We start from the raw sequence: 18,533 nt of genomic DNA, 5'->3' as shown, positions 1-18,533 counted from the left end.
CCAGTGTTCAGCACCACTTGGTGGTTTGAGAGGAACGATATTGTTTTTGGAAGCCGTGAAGACGTTATGATATGAGACATAATCCACACGAAAGGGCGGCACATTCAGTTAAAGGACCTTTTTCTAGGATCTTGTTTGTGGAGGTAAGAGCTTTATATGAATATTTTAGTAACTTTTATAAAGAAGAAGGAAAGAGATCAACAGCTAAATCAGCAGCTGCTGCAGTTCACATTAATCCGACTCTCATTAAAGTCTCTTTCTTTCTTCTTCACCAGGAAAATGAAAAGTAATTGTTGACTCTGTGTTTCTGGTGTCGTCTGCTGAGCTCCTGCCTCTGTGAACGTGTACACAGTAAATGAGTTTAGCTGCTTCTGTAGTTTCATTTACTGCTAATTCCTGATGTCCACATTTGTCTGTTTTTAATTACAGCTTTTACTGACTGTTTCTCTGAGCTTTTGTGAGCTGTTTATTGTACAGAGTTGTTCTTCCTTTTCAGTCTGACAGGTTTTGTTAAACCAGAAAAGCAGGATGAGCCTCTCTGAGGAGTGTGAGGAGGACAGTTCCACCTCCAATAAACACTCAGAGTGAGAGATTTTTGTCAATTTTTTGATTTTCTGTCATGTCAAAATAGGTCTTTGTAATTGTTAATTCAATGAGATTGTGCAATATTTTTGCATTCTATTTGATTTTGTTAAATTAATATACAGATGTCTAATGTAATGTTTTTATTATATTGTATTCCAGTCTAGTCCAGTGGGAGAGATCAGATTCTTCAGCTCCCAGCTGTGTGTCCTTTAAGAGTGATGAGTCTAAAGATTGTCCACTGTGGTTTAAATATGGAGACCCCTTATCTGGACCCAGGTAACAGCTCCTTACAGTTCAGCTCTCAGATTCTCCAGTACTGAGCTGTATCATGGATTCTGCTACTGCTGTCCTCCAATCAGGACATTCCACTCAGATTCATCACTGGATGTTGTTTTTAAAAACCCCTTTTCATAAGAGAAACTACAACAATCTTTAAAGGATTCTTTAGAGGATCAATTGTAATTGTTGATGCAATGAGATCATCAGATTTCTGTCCGTAATTTCTGTTTGAATTACTGTACGTAATTTCTAAATAAAAATACGAATGGCTAACGGAATGTTTTTATTATATATATATATATAAACTACAGGAGTGTGCAGTCCAGGACTACAAGACTGGTGAACAGTTTCTATTCACAGGCCATCAGGCTTCTGAATACCTCACTCACTACCTCTCCCCCCTCATATTCTGAACCGGTTCAACTTTGGCCAACCTTGCAATCAATCACTGCACCTTACATACCCTGTACTCCTGCTGTCAGAGCACTACTGTTCACATCTATCACTTGCAACATGCACTTTGTGAACAGCTGCTTTACATACTTGCACATACGGACATGTAACTTTAATTTTCTTTCAACTTTGTACATAAAACTACTTTTTTTACTACTGTTTTTAGTGTTATTCTTATATTTTCTGGGTTTTTTTTCTATTTTCTTCTAAGATTATATTAAGATTATATTTGGTGAGTGGAGGAACAGCAAAGTGAGAATTTCACTGTACAGTGTAACTGCCTGTTCTGCTGTGCACATGACAATAAAAACATCAATCTTGAATATTGTATTCCAGTCTAGTCCAGCGGGAGAGATCAGATTCTTCAGCTCCCAGCTGTGTGTCCCTAAAGAGTGATGAGTCTAAAGATTGTCCACTGTGGTTTAAAAATGGAGACCCCTTATCTGGACCCAGGTAACAGCTCCTTACAGTTCAGCTCTCAGATTCTCCAGTACTGAGCTGTATCATGGATCACTGCTGTCCTCCAATCAGGACATTCCACTCAGATTCATCACTGGATTTTCTTTTTAAAAACCTTTTCATAAGAGAAACTACAACAATCTTTAAAGGATTATTTAGAGGATCAAGTGTAATTGTTGATGCAGTGAGGTCATGGTATTTCTGTTGCATTGTATGTAATTTAAATAAATATACGAATGTCTAATGTAATGTTTTTATTATACTATATTCAGTCTAGTCCAGCCGGAGAGATCTGATTCTTTGGCTCCCAGCTGTGGGTCCCTTAAAAGAGATGAGTCTAAAGATTGTCCACTGTGGTTTAAAGATGGAGACCCCTCATCTGGACACAGGTAACAGCTCCTCACAGTTCAGCCCTCAGACTCTCCAGTACTGAGTTGTATTATGGATTCTGTGCAGGGATTTAAAACAAAAGATTATTTAGATGATCAAGTTTTAATATTGTTAATCATTTTTGTTGCTAGTCATTAAAGTAAAAATGACTGTATTGTCATTTACAAATGAAACTTGATGCTGATTTTCCAGTGACATGTTAAGCTGTTTTGAATTGTAATCAGTGCTTGCAGAAGAGATTAGCTGTATTTCCATGAAAACTAATGGATCTATGAATGTCATTTTGTCTATTTGCATGTAACAGGTTAAAATGTGCGTGTTTGACGCAACTGAGCTCGTAACAGGAATATCGGATGATGGTATGGGTTACGGCTATGTTTGGTTTTGGGAGTATAAAGGAAAGTATTGCTGTTGGTCATTGGCTGGTTGTGATGATTAGTGGACTTAATGAGAGAAAAGAAGCTTCTTGAGTGAAAGTGCAAGCATTACCCCAAATTCACTCCAGACTCATCAGTATCATGCAAGCAATGTGCAAGTGAAGTGGTTGGTTGTGCGTCTAATCCACCTCTAATCCATCTCCAACTCTGAAATATCACAACTCTCTCCTTATCTTTCAGAATGAAACGGTTTTTAGCCGATTTAAAGCTTGACAGCACAAAAAGCAGATCTGTTTATTGCAACAAAATCACAATCAAGCTAGAAGATTGCAGAAGTTGAGGGCACAATTTAATTTCTCCACCAAATTAAGGAAGATGAGGACTTCCTAGATTCCATGTTAGTATTGACCCATGCAATTCTGTGACTGGTGTCAATGAGACTGGAGGACCAGTACTTGGGTGCCAGACCCAAGGGGGTGAGCTTCTCCACTTCATGTCAGATGAAGCCTTGGAGTGAGAATTCACAAGGCGGTAGGCACTCTGTATGCTGTCCTCTGCCTGAAATGTTCCACTGAGCAACAGATTCTCCACCTGCAAGACCTAGTAGATGGCCACTTCTGATCTCCTGCTCTCCCTGTCCACCTGTGCACCTACGGTCTCTGCACTTATTTTCACCTGCCATGGAGTGCCATTCTCTACCTTCTTCCTGAGCAACATTTGTGCAGGCCTGCTCAGAGTGTCATTAACTCCAGTCTCGATGCTGGACTCTTTGTGGGAAAAAAAATCACTATTTAACTAACAATCTTAAGAACATGCTAATTAAGTTTTTAGAGGAAATTAAAAAAAGGAATTTTCAGCACAGCAAACTGACTGTCGTATGCACGTATCGAGTAGCCCAGATGTGCCAGCAGCTTTTTTTTACTGCTACACATGCAATGTGACAGAGAGACTTGACCTGACACTCAAGCGACTGTCTTCTAAAAGTTGTAGTTCAGAAAAATAAAATCACTTTTATCTGCTTTGTTAGGATTTTCCCTGCAAACTTTACAGAACATCTCAGGTACAGAGGGGACAAAATCAACTCATGAGAACTGAGTTTTGTACGAGGGAATGAAGCTGCGGACTCACTTTGCTTCATTTCATGGTTCGCCAGCAATTTCCCTTGCTCTGATGTCATTTGTGAACAAATAAACCCAAACCCAATAAAACCAAATAAAATAAAATGGCGAGGGGTTAAGTATTCAAGTCAATTGAGTTTGGCCTCAGTCACGTTATTCTGTTAACGCACTGCAGCCCTCACTCCAACATGACCTTGCCCGATCAGTTAAATTAAATTTGTTAAATTAATATACAGATGTCTAATGTAATGTTTTTATTATATTGTATTCCAGTCTATTCCAGCGGGAGAGATCAGCTTCTTCAGCTCCCAGCTGTGTGTCCCTAAAGAGTGATGAGTCTAAAGATTGTCCACTGTGGTTTAAAGATGGAGACCCCTTATCTGGACCCAGGTAACAGCTCCTTACAGTTCAGCTCTCAGATTCTCCAGTACTGAGCTGTATCATGGATCACTGCTGTCCTCCAATCAGGACATTCCACTCAGATTCATCACTGGATTTACTTTTTAAAAACCTTTTCATAAGAGAAACTACAACAATCTTTAAAGGATTATTTAGAGGATCAAGTGTAATTGTTGATGCAGTGAGGTCATGGTATTTCTGTTGCATTGTATGTAATTTAAATAAATATACGAATGTCTAATGTAATGTTTTTATTATACTATATTCAGTCTAGTCCAGCCGGAGAGATCTGATTCTTTGGCTCCCAGCTGTGGGTCCCTTAAAAGAAATGAGTCTAAAGATTGTCCACTGTGGTTTAAACATGGAGACCCCTCATCTGGACACAGGTAACAGCTCCTTACATTTCAGCCCTCAGACTCTCCAGTACTGAGTTGTATTATGGATTCTGTGCAGGGATTTAAAACAAAAGATTATTTAGATGATCAAGTTTTAATATTGTTAATCATTTTTGTTACTAATCATTAAAGTAAAAATGCCTGTATTGTCATTTACAAATGAAACTTGATGCTGCTTTTCCAGTGACATGTTAAGCTGTTTTGAATTGTAATCAGTGCTTGCAGAAGAGATTAGCTGTATTTCCATGAAAACTAATGGATCTATGAATGTCATTTGTAAATTAATTTAATTTCCATTGTCTATTTGCATGTAACAGGTTAAAATGTGCGTGTTTGACGCAACTGAGCTCGTAACAGGAATATCGGATGATGGTATGGGTTACGGCTATGTTTGGTTTTGGGAGTATAAAGGAAAGTATTGCTGGTGGTCATTGGCTGGTTGTGATGATTAGTGGCCTTAATGAGAGAAAAGAAGCTTCTTGAGTGAAAGTGCAAGCATTACCCCAAATTCACTCCAGACTCATCAGTATCATGCAAGCAATGTGCAAGTGAAGTGGTTGGTTATGCGTCTAATCCACCTCTAATCCATCTCCAACTCTGAAATATCACAACTCTCTCCTTATCTTTCAGAATGAAACGGTTTTTAGCCGATTTAAAGCTTGACAGCACAAAAAGCAGATCTGTTTATTGCAACAAAATCACAATCAAGCTAGAAGATTGCAGAAGTTGAGGGCACAATTTAATTTCTCCACCAAATTAAGGAAGATGAGGACTTCCTAGATTCCATGTTAGTATTGACCCATGCAATTCTGAGACTGGAGTGAATGAGACTGGAGGACCAGTACTTGGGTGCCAGACCCAAGGGGGTGAGCTTCTCCACTTCATGTCAGATGAAGCCTTGGAGTGAGAATTCACAAGGCAGTAGGCACTCTGTATGCTGTCCTCTGCCTGAAATGTTCCACTGAGCAACAGATTCTCCACCTGCAAGACCTAGTAGATGGCCACTTCTGATCTCCTGCTCTCCCTGTCCACCTGTGCACCTACGGCCTCTGCGCTTATTTTCACCTGCCATGGAGTGCCATTCTCTACCTTCTTCCTGAGCAACATTTGTGCAGGCCTGCTCAGAGTGTCATTAACTCCAGTCTCGATGCTGGACTCTTTGTGGGAAAAAAAATCACTATTTAACTAACAATCTTAAGAACATGCTAATTAAGTTTTTAGAGGAAATTAAAAAAAGGAATTTTCAGCACAGCAAACTGACTGTCGTATGCACGTATCGAGTAGCCCAGATGTGCCAGCAGCTTTTTTTTACTGCTACACATGCAATGTGACAGAGAGACTTGACCTGACACTCAAGCGACTGTCTTCTAAAAGTTGTAGTTCAGAAAAATAAAATCACTTTTATCTGCTTTGTTAGGATTTTCCCTGCAAACTTTACAGAACATCTCAGGTACAGAGGGGACAAAATCAACTCATGAGAACTGAGTTTTGTACGAGGGAATGAAGCTGCGGACTCACTTTGCTTCATTTCGTGGTTCGCCAGCAATTTCCCTTGCTCTGATGTCATTTGTGAACAAATAAACCCAAACCCAATAAAACCAAATAAAATAAAATGGCGAGGGGTTAAGTATTCAAGTCAATTGAGTTTGGCCTCAGTCACATTATTCTGTTAACACACTGCGGCCTTCACTCCAACATGACCTTGCCCGATCAGTTAAATTAAATTTGTTAAATTAATATACAGATGTCTAATGTAATGTTTTTATTATATTGTATTCCAGTCTATTCCAGCGGGAGAGATCAGCTTCTTCAGCTCCCAGCTGTGTGTCCCTAAAGAGTGATGAGTCTAAAGATTGTCCACTGTGGTTTAAAGATGGAGACCCCTTATCTGGACCCAGGTAACAGCTCCTTACAGTTCAGCTCTCAGATTCTCCAGTACTGAGCTGTATCATGGATCACTGCTGTCCTCCAATCAGGACATTCCACTCAGATTCATCACTGGATTTTCTTTTTAAAAACCTTTTCATAAGAGAAACTACAAGAATCTTTAAAGGATTATTTAGAGGATCAAGTGTAATTGTTGATGCAGTGAGGTCATGGTATTTCTGTTGCATTGTATGTAATTTAAATAAATATACGAATGTCTAATGTAATGTTTTTATTATACTATATTCAGTCTAGTCCAGCCGGAGAGATCTGATTCTTTGGCTCCCAGCTGTGGGTCCCTTAAAAGAAATGAGTCTAAAGATTGTCCACTGTGGTTTAAACATGGAGACCCCTCATCTGGACACAGGTAACAGCTCCTTACAGTTCAGCCCTCAGACTCTCCAGTACTGAGTTGTATTATGGATTCTGTGCAGGGATTTAAAACAAAAGATTATTTAGATGATCAAGTTTTAATATTGTTAATCATTTTTGTTACTAATCATTAAAGTAAAAATGCCTGTATTGTCATTTACAAATGAAACTTGATGCTGCTTTTCCAGTGACATGTTAAGCTGTTTTGAATTGTAATCAGTGCTTGCAGAAGAGATTAGCTGTATTTCCATGAAAACTAATGGATCTATGAATGTCATTTGTAAATTAATTTAATTTCCATTGTCTATTTGCATGTAACAGGTTAAAATGTGCGTGTTTGACGCAACTGAGCTCGTAACAGGAATATCGGATGATGGTATGGGTTACGGCTATGTTTGGTTTTGGGAGTATAAAGGAAAGTATTGCTGGTGGTCATTGGCTGGTTGTGATGATTAGTGGCCTTAATGAGAGAAAAGAAGCTTCTTGAGTGAAAGTGCAAGCATTACCCCAAATTCACTCCAGACTCATCAGTATCATGCAAGCAATGTGCAAGTGAAGTGGTTGGTTGTGCGTCTAATCCACCTCTAATCCATCTCCAACTCTGAAATATACAACTCTCTCCTTATCTTTCAGAATGAAACGGTTTTTAGCCGATTTAAAGCTTGACAGCACAAAAAGCAGATCTGTTTATTGCAACAAAATCACAAGCTAGAAGATTGCAGAACTTGAGGGCACAATTTAATTTCTCCACCAAATTAAGGAAGATGAGGACTTCCTAGATTCCATGTTAGTATTGACCCATGCAATTCTGTGACTGGTGTGAATGAGACTGGAGGACCAGTACTTGGGTGCCAGACCCAAGGGGGTGAGCTTCTCCACTTCATGTCAGATGAAGCCTTGGAGTGAGAATTCACAAGGCGGTAGGCACTCTGTATGCTGTCCTCTGCCTGAAATGTTCCACTGAGCAACAGATTCTCCACCTGCAAGACCTAGAAGATGGCCACTTCTGATCTCCTGCTCTCCCTGTCCACCTGTGCACCTACGGTCTCTGCACTTATTTTCACCTGCCATGGAGTGCCATTCTCTACCTTCTTCCTGAGCAACATTTGTGCAGGCCTGCTCAGAGTGTCATTAACTCCAGTCTCGATGCTGGACTCTTTGTGGGAAAAAAAATCACTATTTAACTAACAATCTTAAGAACATGCTAATTAAGTTTTTAGAGGAAATTAAAAAAAGGAATTTTCAGCACAGCAAACTGACTGTTGTATGCACGTATCGAGTAGCCCAGATGTGCCAGCAGCTTTTTTTTACTGCTACACATGCAATGTGACAGAGAGACTTGACCTGACACTCAAGCGACTGTCTTCTAAAAGTTGTAGTTCAGAAAAATAAAATCACTTTTATCTGCTTTGTTAGGATTTTCCCTGCAAACTTTACAGAACATCTCAGGTACAGAGGGGACAAAATCAACTCATGAGAACTGAGTTTTGTACGAGGGAATGAAGCTGCGGACTCACTTTGCTTCATTTCGTGGTTCGCCAGCAATTTCCCTTGCTCTGATGTCATTTGTGAACAAATAAACCCAAACCCAATAAAACCAAATAAAATAAAATGGCGAGGGGTTAAGTATTCAAGTCAATTGAGTTTGGCCTCAGTCACATTATTCTGTTAACACACTGCGGCCTTCACTCCAACATGACCTTGCCCGATCAGTTAAATTAAATTTGTTAAATTAATATACAGATGTCTAATGTAATGTTTTTATTATATTGTATTCCAGTCTATTCCAGCGGGAGAGATCAGCTTCTTCAGCTCCCAGCTGTGTGTCCCTAAAGAGTGATGAGTCTAAAGATTGTCCACTGTGGTTTAAAAATGGAGACCCCTTATCTGGACCCAGGTAACAGCTCCTTACAGTTCAGCTCTCAGATTCTCCAGTACTGAGCTGTATCATGGATTCTGCTACTGCTGTCCTCCAATCAGGACATTCCACTCAGATTCATCACTGGATTTACTTTTTAAAAACCTTTTCATAAGAGAAACTACAACAATCTTTAAAGGATTATTTAGAGGATCAAGTGTAATTGTTGATGCAGTGAGGTCATGGTATTTCTGTTGCATTGTATGTAATTTAAATAAATATACGAATGTCTAATGTAATGTTTTTATTATACTATATTCAGTCTAGTCCAGCCGGAGAGATCTGATTCTTTGGCTCCCAGCTGTGGGTCCCTTAAAAGAAATGAGTCTAAAGATTGTCCACTGTGGTTTAAACATGGAGACCCCTCATCTGGACACAGGTAACAGCTCCTTACAGTTCAGCCCTCAGACTCTCCAGTACTGAGTTGTATTATGGATTCTGTGCAGGGATTTAAAACAAAAGATTATTTAGATGATCAAGTTTTAATATTGTTAATCATTTTTGTTACTAATCATTAAAGTAAAAATGCCTGTATTGTCATTTACAAATGAAACTTGATGCTGCTTTTCCAGTGACATGTTAAGCTGTTTTGAATTGTAATCAGTGCTTGCAGAAGAGATTAGCTGTATTTCCATGAAAACTAATGGATCTATGAATGTCATTTGTAAATTAATTTAATTTCCATTGTCTATTTGCATGTAACAGGTTAAAATGTGCGTGTTTGACGCAACTGAGCTCGTAACAGGAATATCGGATGATGGTATGGGTTACGGCTATGTTTGGTTTTGGGAGTATAAAGGAAAGTATTGCTGTTGGTCATTGGCTGGTTGTGATGATTAGTGGACTTAATGAGAGAAAAGAAGCTTCTTGAGTGAAAGTGCAAGCATTACCCCAAATTCACTCCAGACTCATCAGTATCATGCAAGCAATGTGCAAATGAAGTGGTTGGTTGTGCGTCTAATCCACCTCTAATCCATCTCCAACTCTGAAATATCACAACTCTCTCCTTATCTTTCAGAATGAAACGGTTTTTAGCCGATTTAAAGCTTGACAGCACAAAAAGCAGATCTGTTTATTGCAACAAAATCACAATCAAGCTAGAAGATTGCAGAAGCTGAGGGCACAATTTAATTTCTCCACCAAATTAAGGAAGATGAGGACTTCCTAGATTCCATGTTAGTATTGACCCATGCAATTCTGTGACTGGTGTCAATGAGACTGGAGGACCAGTACTTGGGTGCCAGACCCAAGGGGGTGAGCTTCTCCACTTCATGTCAGATGAAGCCTTGGAGTGAGAATTCACAAGGCGGTAGGCACTCTGTATGCTGTCCTCTGCCTGAAATGTTCCACTGAGCAACAGATTCTCCATCTGCAAGACCTAGAAGATGGCCACTTCTGATCTCCTGCTCTCCCTGTCCACCTGTGCACCTACGGTCTCTGCACTTATTTTCACCTGCCATGGAGTGCCATTCTCTACCTTCTTCCTGAGCAACATTTGTGCAGGCCTGCTCAGAGTGTCATTAACTCCAGTCTCGATGCTGGACTCTTTGTGGGAAAAAAAATCACTATTTAACTAACAATCTTAAGAACATGCTAATTAAGTTTTTAGAGGAAATTAAAAAAAGGAATTTTCAGCACAGCAAACTGACTGTTGTATGCACGTATCGAGTAGCCCAGATGTGCCAGCAGCTTTTTTTTACTGCTACACATGCAATGTGACAGAGAGACTTGACCTGACACTCAAGCGACTGTCTTCTAAAAGTTGTAGTTCAGAAAAATAAAATCACTTTTATCTGCTTTGTTAGGATTTTCCCTGCAAACTTTACAGAACATCTCAGGTACAGAGGGGACAAAATCAACTCATGAGAACTGAGTTTTGTACGAGGGAATGAAGCTGCGGACTCACTTTGCTTCATTTCGTGGTTCGCCAGCAATTTCCCTTGCTCTGATGTCATTTGTGAACAAATAAACCCAAACCCAATAAAACCAAATAAAATAAAATGGCGAGGGGTTAAGTATTCAAGTCAATTGAGTTTGGCCTCAGTCACGTTATTCTGTTAACGCACTGCAGCCCTCACTCCAACATGACCTTGCCCGATCAGTTAAATTAAATTTGTTAAATTAATATACAGATGTCTAATGTAATGTTTTTATTATATTGTATTCCAGTCTATTCCAGCGGGAGAGATCAGCTTCTTCAGCTCCCAGCTGTGTGTCCCTAAAGAGTGATGAGTCTAAAGATTGTCCACTGTGGTTTAAAGATGGAGACCCCTTATCTGGACCCAGGTAACAGCTCCTTACAGTTCAGCCCTCAGACTCTCCAGTACTGAGTTGTATTATGGATTCTGTGCAGGGATTTAAAACAAAAGATTATTTAGATGATCAAGTTTTAATATTGTTAATCATTTTTGTTACTAATCATTAAAGTAAAAATGCCTGTATTGTCATTTACAAATGAAACTTGATGCTGCTTTTCCAGTGACATGTTAAGCTGTTTTGAATTGTAATCAGTGCTTGCAGAAGAGATTAGCTGTATTTCCATGAAAACTAATGGATCTATGAATGTCATTTGTAAATTAATTTAATTTCCATTGTCTATTTGCATGTAACAGGTTAAAATGTGCGTGTTTGACGCAACTGAGCTCGTAACAGGAATATCGGATGATGGTATGGGTTACGGCTATGTTTGGTTTTGGGAGTATAAAGGAAAGTATTGCTGTTGGTCATTGGCTGGTTGTGATGATTAGTGGCCTTAATGAGAGAAAAGAAGCTTCTTGAGTGAAAGTGCAAGCATTACCCCAAATTCACTCCAGACTCATCAGTATCATGCAAGCAATGTGCAAGTGAAGTGGTTGGTTGTGCGTCTAATCCACCTCTAATCCATCTCCAACTCTGAAATATCACAACTCTCTCCTTATCTTTCAGAATGAAACGGTTTTTAGCCGATTTAAAGCTTGACAGCACAAAAAGCAGATCTGTTTATTGCAACAAAATCACAAGCTAGAAGATTGCAGAAGTTGAGGGCACAATTTAATTTCTCCACCAAATTAAGGAAGATGAGGACTTCCTAGATTCCATGTTAGTATTGACCCATGCAATTCTGTGACTGGTGTGAATGAGACTGGAGGACCAGTACTTGGGTGCCAGACCCAAGGGGGTGAGCTTCTCCACTTCATGTCAGATGAAGCCTTGGAGTGAGAATTCACAAGGCGGTAGGCACTCTGTATGCTGTCCTCTGCCTGAAATGTTCCACTGAGCAACAGATTCTCCACCTGCAAGACCTAGAAGATGGCCACTTCTGATCTCCTGCTCTCCCTGTCCACCTGTGCACCTACGGTCTCTGCACTTATTTTCACCTGCCATGGAGTGCCATTCTCTACCTTCTTCCTGAGCAACATTTGTGCAGTTCATGACTGCAGGCCTGCTCAGAGTGTCATTAACTCCAGTCTCGATGCTGGACTCTTTGTGGAAATAAAAAACACTATTTAACTAACAATCTTAAGAACATGCTAATTAAGTCCACAAGCCCGCTGCATTCAATCCTTTAGCTTGGGTCCACAGGCCCACTGCATTCAATCCTTTAGCTTGGGTCCACAGGCTCACCGCATTCACTCTGTTAACTTGGGGCCACTGGCTCACCGCATTCACTCTGTTAACTTGGTGCCACTGGCTCACCGCATTCACTCTGTTAACTTGGGGCCAGTGGCTCACTGCATTCACTCCTTTAGCTTGGGGCCACTGGCTCACTGCATTCACTCCTTTAGCTTGGGGCCACTGGCTCACTGCATTCAATCCTTTAGCTTGGGTCCACAGGCTCACCGCGTTCCCTTTGTTAACTTGGGGCCACAGGCCCACTGCATTCACTCCTTTAGGTTGGGGCCACAGGCCCACTGCATTCAGTCCGTTAACTTGGGTCTAGGGGCCCACTGCATTCACTCTATTAGCTTGGGGCCACTGCCCACTGAATTCCCTCTGTTAGCTTGGGGCCACGACCCCAAATATGCTTTGGAGATCATGATCTACATTTTATTCTGGAAACTTCTTATTGGAAACCAGTGGTGCCCAAACTGTGGTACACTTACCCCCAGGGGTATGTAGAATGACACTGAGAGTACATCAAAAAATTGGTTGACTGTTATACAAGTTCTTTCCTGATACGGGCGAGAAAACTGCTTCCAGCACATGGCGAACTTGACCTCTCATAGTTCTGTATTTCACATTTTTAGATTAAAAGGTTTTAGTACAGCAAAAAGTGTGGGAAGTGCCACATGTTCAGGAGAAACTAATGACTGTAGAGTTAATTCAGTTTATTGTGCACTGCTGTGTGTGAATGAAGTAAGTATCCTTTACTAACTGACGTTAAAGCCTGTGTGATGCTTGTTAGCTGTGTACTCAAGTTTGTTTTAATTTTACAGGCGCGGTTTAGATCAGAATTTTAGTGAGTTGATTGTTTACATGTGTTGTGCTGTTATCATTTTGTTTGCGTTAAAATTAGGATGTTTGCTACTGTGATACATGTGATCTGTGGTTTGGGTTAGTGAACATTTTGTTCATTTAACAGTCACAGACGCTCTTTCTCTGACAAATGTCTATATTGATGCTGCCTCCTTTATTAATATAAATACAGAAAGTTCAGTCCTCTGTCCCCCTAAACTCTGACCAGAACACTAGAATGACCCATAGTTGTCATATAGTGGTACAGAAACATCCCTAGCATTATTTATTTATTCAGTATTATTCCTTTTTGAAGTAAGCGTTGACAAAATTCTTTTTTACTACTGTTCTTAGTGTTATTCTTATATTTTCTGTTTTTTTTCTATTTTCTTCTAAGATTATATTAAGATTATATTTGGTGATTGGAGGAACGGTAAAGTGAGAAGAAAGGCACTGCATTAGTACACTCTTGTTAGAAACAGTGTAAATATACTCAAAAGGGCAGTAATGCTCTTTAGACTATATTGTGTACCTTAAATACTTTTAAAAGCTACATTCCATTCACTTTCCAGGGGAAAAAGAAAAATTTGTGCCTTTTTTACCTGATATTTTAAATTGGAAAAACAAAGTCAAATGTCTGGAGTAAAGATGGGCAATGTGGAATCAGTGTAACTCAGAAGCAGGTTTGAAATGTGAAGAGCATTTAGTTGGGGATGTAGAATACAGCACAACAGGCAGGGATCAAAACACCAGCAGGCAACATCAGAGACATTTCTGTAAAAAAAAAAAAACAGAGAACAAGGCAAAACAGGTAAAGTAATACAGAGAAAACAGCTCAGAGCTCAGCAGATAGCACAGAGACTTTACAAACTAAGAGAGAAAACCAAAGGGGATATGAAGGGGTCTTAATGAGGGGATATACATACATATATATCTCACACATGCATCATGGCAATATATACATGTCTGAGTGGTGGATGAGAAGTGATAGGGGTATAATTAACTTAACTGAAATGCAGCAAGAAGTCAGGAATCAAACAAATGCTCTTCTAACTGTATTCATCTAATCTATGTAATAAATCATTTCACTGCCAAACACATTATTTTTACTGTATTTGTGTTTCTTTGTATTTATCTTTTTGATTTGTAGAACAAACCAAATAAATTGTAATTTTTTTTATTAATTAAAAGTATTTTTTGCAAGATGGGGGCCCATTGATTGTTTTTGGCCTGGGGCCTATAAGATTCTAACTATGACACTGTGTGGCATTCATTGACTCTGAGGAATTTAAAGTCTGTATATGAATCACTGTAGTAACTCCTATATTCCTTTGTAGTGAAGTCCTGGGAAAGAGATCAGACTCTCCAGAATCCAGCTGTCCGTCCTTGAAGAGTGACAGGTTTATGGAACCTCCACAAATGTCCAGAGGTGAAGACCCCTCATCTGAATACAGGTAAAAACTCCCCATAAATTACTGACTGAATGGACATGAACCCACCTCGGCTTTATGAAAAGTAACCAGACATTTCTAAATTCATACCAGTTTTAAATATAGAAATCATAGTTTCTCAAGGTTAAAACGCAGCTACCTTTGATAATCTATTGTGTGGACAAGTCACTGTATGCTGTACAAGTATTAGAGCTAACCTTTCAGTTTGGACCATTAATGTCAAAGCTCTGTCAGAAACATTGAGGGGGAAAAAAAACATCTGTACATTAGAGCTGTTTGGTACTAGCACCACTATGAGATTCTAGCAGTATGTCAGTGATAAGCTTATGACAACACACATGAGCATTTTTTGACTGTTCTAGATGGAACATAGGCGCTGACTGTGCCAAAACATCCTCAGCTATTATTCCTTATTTAACAAATTATTTACAGGATTACCTACCTCCTAGAGCCCTAACATAGAGGTGCCAACACTATTTTCTATTTCTAAAAACTGGCTAAATTGCCTGCGTCCTGTTTTAAGTGTTTAAGTAGTTAGTTACTATTTTGCTGTATTATCAGGGTGTAAAGAGTAATGAAAATCCCCACTTAAGTACTGTTATTGTAATGATAATCTACTGAAGTACAAGTATTAGTAAATAAAATTACTCAAGTAAGAGTAAATAAGTAGTTTATTAAAAAACGACTGACGTACTCCACTTTTTCGTATTTCCGCTGTCACAACCAGAACATATTTCTGAGCCGACTTGGCTACATCACTGTAAATAATCTGTACAGAAAAATGCAAAACATGATATTATGGAGGGGGGCTTAGACTGAACACCTTTCTGTGAACTGAGTAAGGAACAAGGTTTACATTAAACTGCATGCATTTCATGGTTAGATGGTTACATAAGGGGGGCAGTCGTGGGCTGGAGGTTAGGGATCTGGCCCGGTGACCGGAAGGTTGCCAGTTCGATCCCCAGGGCTGACAGTTCATGACTGAGGTGTCCTTGAGCAAGACACCTAACCCCCAACTGCTCCCCGGGCGCCGTGGATAGGGCTGCCCACTGCTCCGGGCAAGTATGCTCACTGCCCCCTAGTGTATGTGTTCACTGGTGTGTATGTGGTGTTTCACTTCACGGATGGGTTAAATGTGTAGGTGGAATTTCCCCGGTTGTGGGATCAAAAAAGTATCACTTAATCTAACTTAATCTTAATCTAATTTAAGACATCCTAGTTTATCTTTTTCCAATAAAGCATTTTGGAATCTCTGAAAGACTGTGCAGAGGTTGTTCAAAGAGGGAAAAAATCAAAATTATGAGTAGATTGCTTGATTAATAATGGGCAGTCATGCTATGGAGGTTAGGGAACCAGCCCTGTGACTGGCAGGTTGCTGGTTTGATCCCCTCAGTTGACAGTCTATGACTGAAGTGCCCTTGAGCAAGGCACCTAGCTCCCAATTGCTCCCCAGGCGCCGTGGATAGGGCTGCACACCGCTCTGGGCAAGTGTGCTCATTGTCCCCTCGTGTGCATGCATGTGGGTGTTTCACTGCACGGATGGGTTAAATGCAGAGGTCTAATTCAAACAGTTGGCTGATGGTTCTGAATTCCAGTGCCAGTGTAAGTTTAGTGAATCCTGCTGCCCATCAACTCCCTGGACTCTAGCTTACGTTAATAGGTGTGTACCTCTACAGATAGTAAACACATTCAAAGCTTTCAGACTGTATATTTTTGCTGAGATCTGTTCAGAACATTTACACCATTAATATCAGCAGCAACATCAGCAAATTAGCCAGCTTTGATTACCCAGCTAAGTGAAATATATATTTCAGTAGAAATGCTGATCACGTCATACAGAATCAGACATTATTACTACCTTTCACAATTAAACAGCTACATAGCCTCTCACAGTTAAAGACAAACACCAAGGCAGAGAGAGAGAGAGAAAGAGAGTGGGATGGAGAAAATAAAGGGGAGAGAGAGAGAGAGAGAGAGGAAAAGACAGAGGACAGGGAGGTGGAGGGAGAGAGAAATTGAAAGAGAGGGAGGGGGCAGTGACGCAGAGAGAGAGAGATAGAGAGCAGGGAGGTACTGAGAAAGAGAGAATGAGAGAGAAAGAGATAGTGGAAGAAGAGTTTGTCAGAGTTCTGTGAAGAAATGACTGAACAGAGTCTCAAATGATGCAGTATTATCTGTAAGGAGAGAGCGAAGAGCATTTTTTTAGCCTCTGCATTTTTAAGTTAGTGAAAGTCCAGACACGATAATCAGCTCAGATCAGCTAGCTCAGCTAACACTCCCACAGGCTCGTGGGGAGTTTCATGTTTGGCTGCTGATAATAACGCTGTTTTCTTTAGTTCATGTTAAATGAATACAGTTGACTGTTTGGATGCAGTTTGTTTCTCATGTGTGCTCGCCTAGTCCTCCTCTCTCCTTCTCCAGCAAACTGAACATCTCTGCAGTGTTTTTCCTGCTGGAGCTGCTGCGTTTTCATTGGTGGATATTTTAAATTTAACCGTGGTTTGCTCTTATTGGATTATGAGCTGAAATGCACAAAATTTATTTTTACTCTATAAATTCTATTCCAAAATTACTGTTACAGGTACTGTTACAATATTATATTTAAACATTTTAGGGGTTTAATTCATTAAAGTTGCACCTTCATTTTGTATTTCTAAAGATGTACAGGACTGCTTATTATATGTAAATAATACATTTGGGGAAAATGTTTACAATTCTTTAATCAGTTGTATGTCACTAAGTAAATTATAAATATTTCAAATTACATACAGTATCTCACAAGAATGAGTACACCCTTCACATTTCTGCAAATATTTTATTATATCTTTTCATGGGATGACGCTATAGAAACGAAACTTGGATATCACTTAAAGTAGTCAGTCTACAGCTTGCTTAGCAGTACAGATGAACTATCCTCTGAAAAGAACTCACATAGCCATTTATGTCTAAATACCTGACTACACAAGTGAGTCCACCTCACAGTGAACATGTCCAAATAGTGTCCAGTTGTATCATTGTTCCTCCCTGGTGTCATGTGACTCATTAGACTAACAAGGTTTCAGGTGTGAACAGGGCTGTTAAATTTGGTGTTTTGGGTACAATTTGCTCATACTGGCCACTGGTTGTTCAACATGGCATCTCAAGCAAATTACTTTCTGGGGATGTGAGAAATAGAATTGTTGCTCTCCAAAGAATTTGAGTGCATGTGTTCAGCGTCGTATCCAGAGGTTGGCTTAAAGACATATGAGTGCTTCCAGCATTGCTGCAGAGGTTGAAGAAGTGTGAGGTTAGCCTGTCAGTGCTCAGACCATATGTTGCACAATGCCGGAATCCTTTTCTGAAGCTGATGTGCAAGAAAGACAATCAGTTCAAGAACATTGTAGACTGGAACCATGTCCTGCTGTCTAACAAGACCAAGATAAACTTGTTTGGCTCAGATGGTGTCCAGCATGTGTGGTAGTGCCATGGTGAGGTACCAAGACAACTGTCTCTTGCCTACGGTCAAGCACCAATGGTGGTGGTAGCATCATGGTCTGGAGCTGCATGAGTGCTGCCTGCACTGGGCAGCTACGGTTCATTCAGAGAAACATGAATTCCAACATGTGCTGAGACATTCTGAAGCCAAGCATGATCCCCCATCCTTTGAAACACACAACAACAACCCTAAACACACCTCTAAGATGACAACCGGCTTGCTGAAGCTAAAGGTGATGGAATGGCCAAGTATGTCTCCAGACCTAAACCCATTTGAGCACCCGTGGGGCCTCCTCAAGCAGAACGAGGAGGAGCGCAAAATGTCTAACATCCATCAGCTCTGTGATGTCATCATAGAGATGTGGAAGAGGATTCCAGTAGCAACCTGTGCAGCTCTGGTGAACTCCATGCCCAAGAGGGTTCAGGCAGTGCTAGATAATCACACAAAAAAGACACTTTGAGCCCAGTTTGGACATGTTCAGTGTGAGGTGGATCTATACTGC

The 18,533-nt window shown here is 40.1% G+C and overlaps 1 protein-coding gene across 1 annotated transcript in view; it reads left to right on the top strand.

Moving 5' to 3' along the window:
- The window catches only part of LOC108441737 (NACHT, LRR and PYD domains-containing protein 12-like), a 45,679-nt gene continuing 27,146 nt past the window's right edge, over positions 1-18,533 (top strand). Inside the window, exons 1-12 of the mRNA XM_037539136.1 lie at positions 1-143; positions 497-584; positions 1,654-1,770; positions 2,049-2,165; positions 3,935-4,051; positions 4,330-4,446; positions 6,237-6,353; positions 6,632-6,748; positions 8,534-8,650; positions 8,934-9,050; positions 10,841-10,957; positions 14,443-14,559. Coding sequence (XP_037395033.1) covers positions 529-584; positions 1,654-1,770; positions 2,049-2,165; positions 3,935-4,051; positions 4,330-4,446; positions 6,237-6,353; positions 6,632-6,748; positions 8,534-8,650; positions 8,934-9,050; positions 10,841-10,957; positions 14,443-14,559 — 1,226 coding nt within the window. The 5' untranslated portion in view covers positions 1-143; positions 497-528. The remainder of the gene's footprint in view (positions 144-496; positions 585-1,653; positions 1,771-2,048; positions 2,166-3,934; positions 4,052-4,329; positions 4,447-6,236; positions 6,354-6,631; positions 6,749-8,533; positions 8,651-8,933; positions 9,051-10,840; positions 10,958-14,442; positions 14,560-18,533) is intronic.

The sequence above is a fragment of the Pygocentrus nattereri genome, chromosome 1 (assembly GCF_015220715.1).
Source record: "Pygocentrus nattereri isolate fPygNat1 chromosome 1, fPygNat1.pri, whole genome shotgun sequence".
NCBI classification, from domain to species: domain Eukaryota; kingdom Metazoa; phylum Chordata; class Actinopteri; order Characiformes; family Serrasalmidae; genus Pygocentrus; species Pygocentrus nattereri.
The sequence above is the reverse complement of the archived record's forward strand: the minus strand, read 5'-3'. Positions and strand labels throughout refer to the sequence as shown.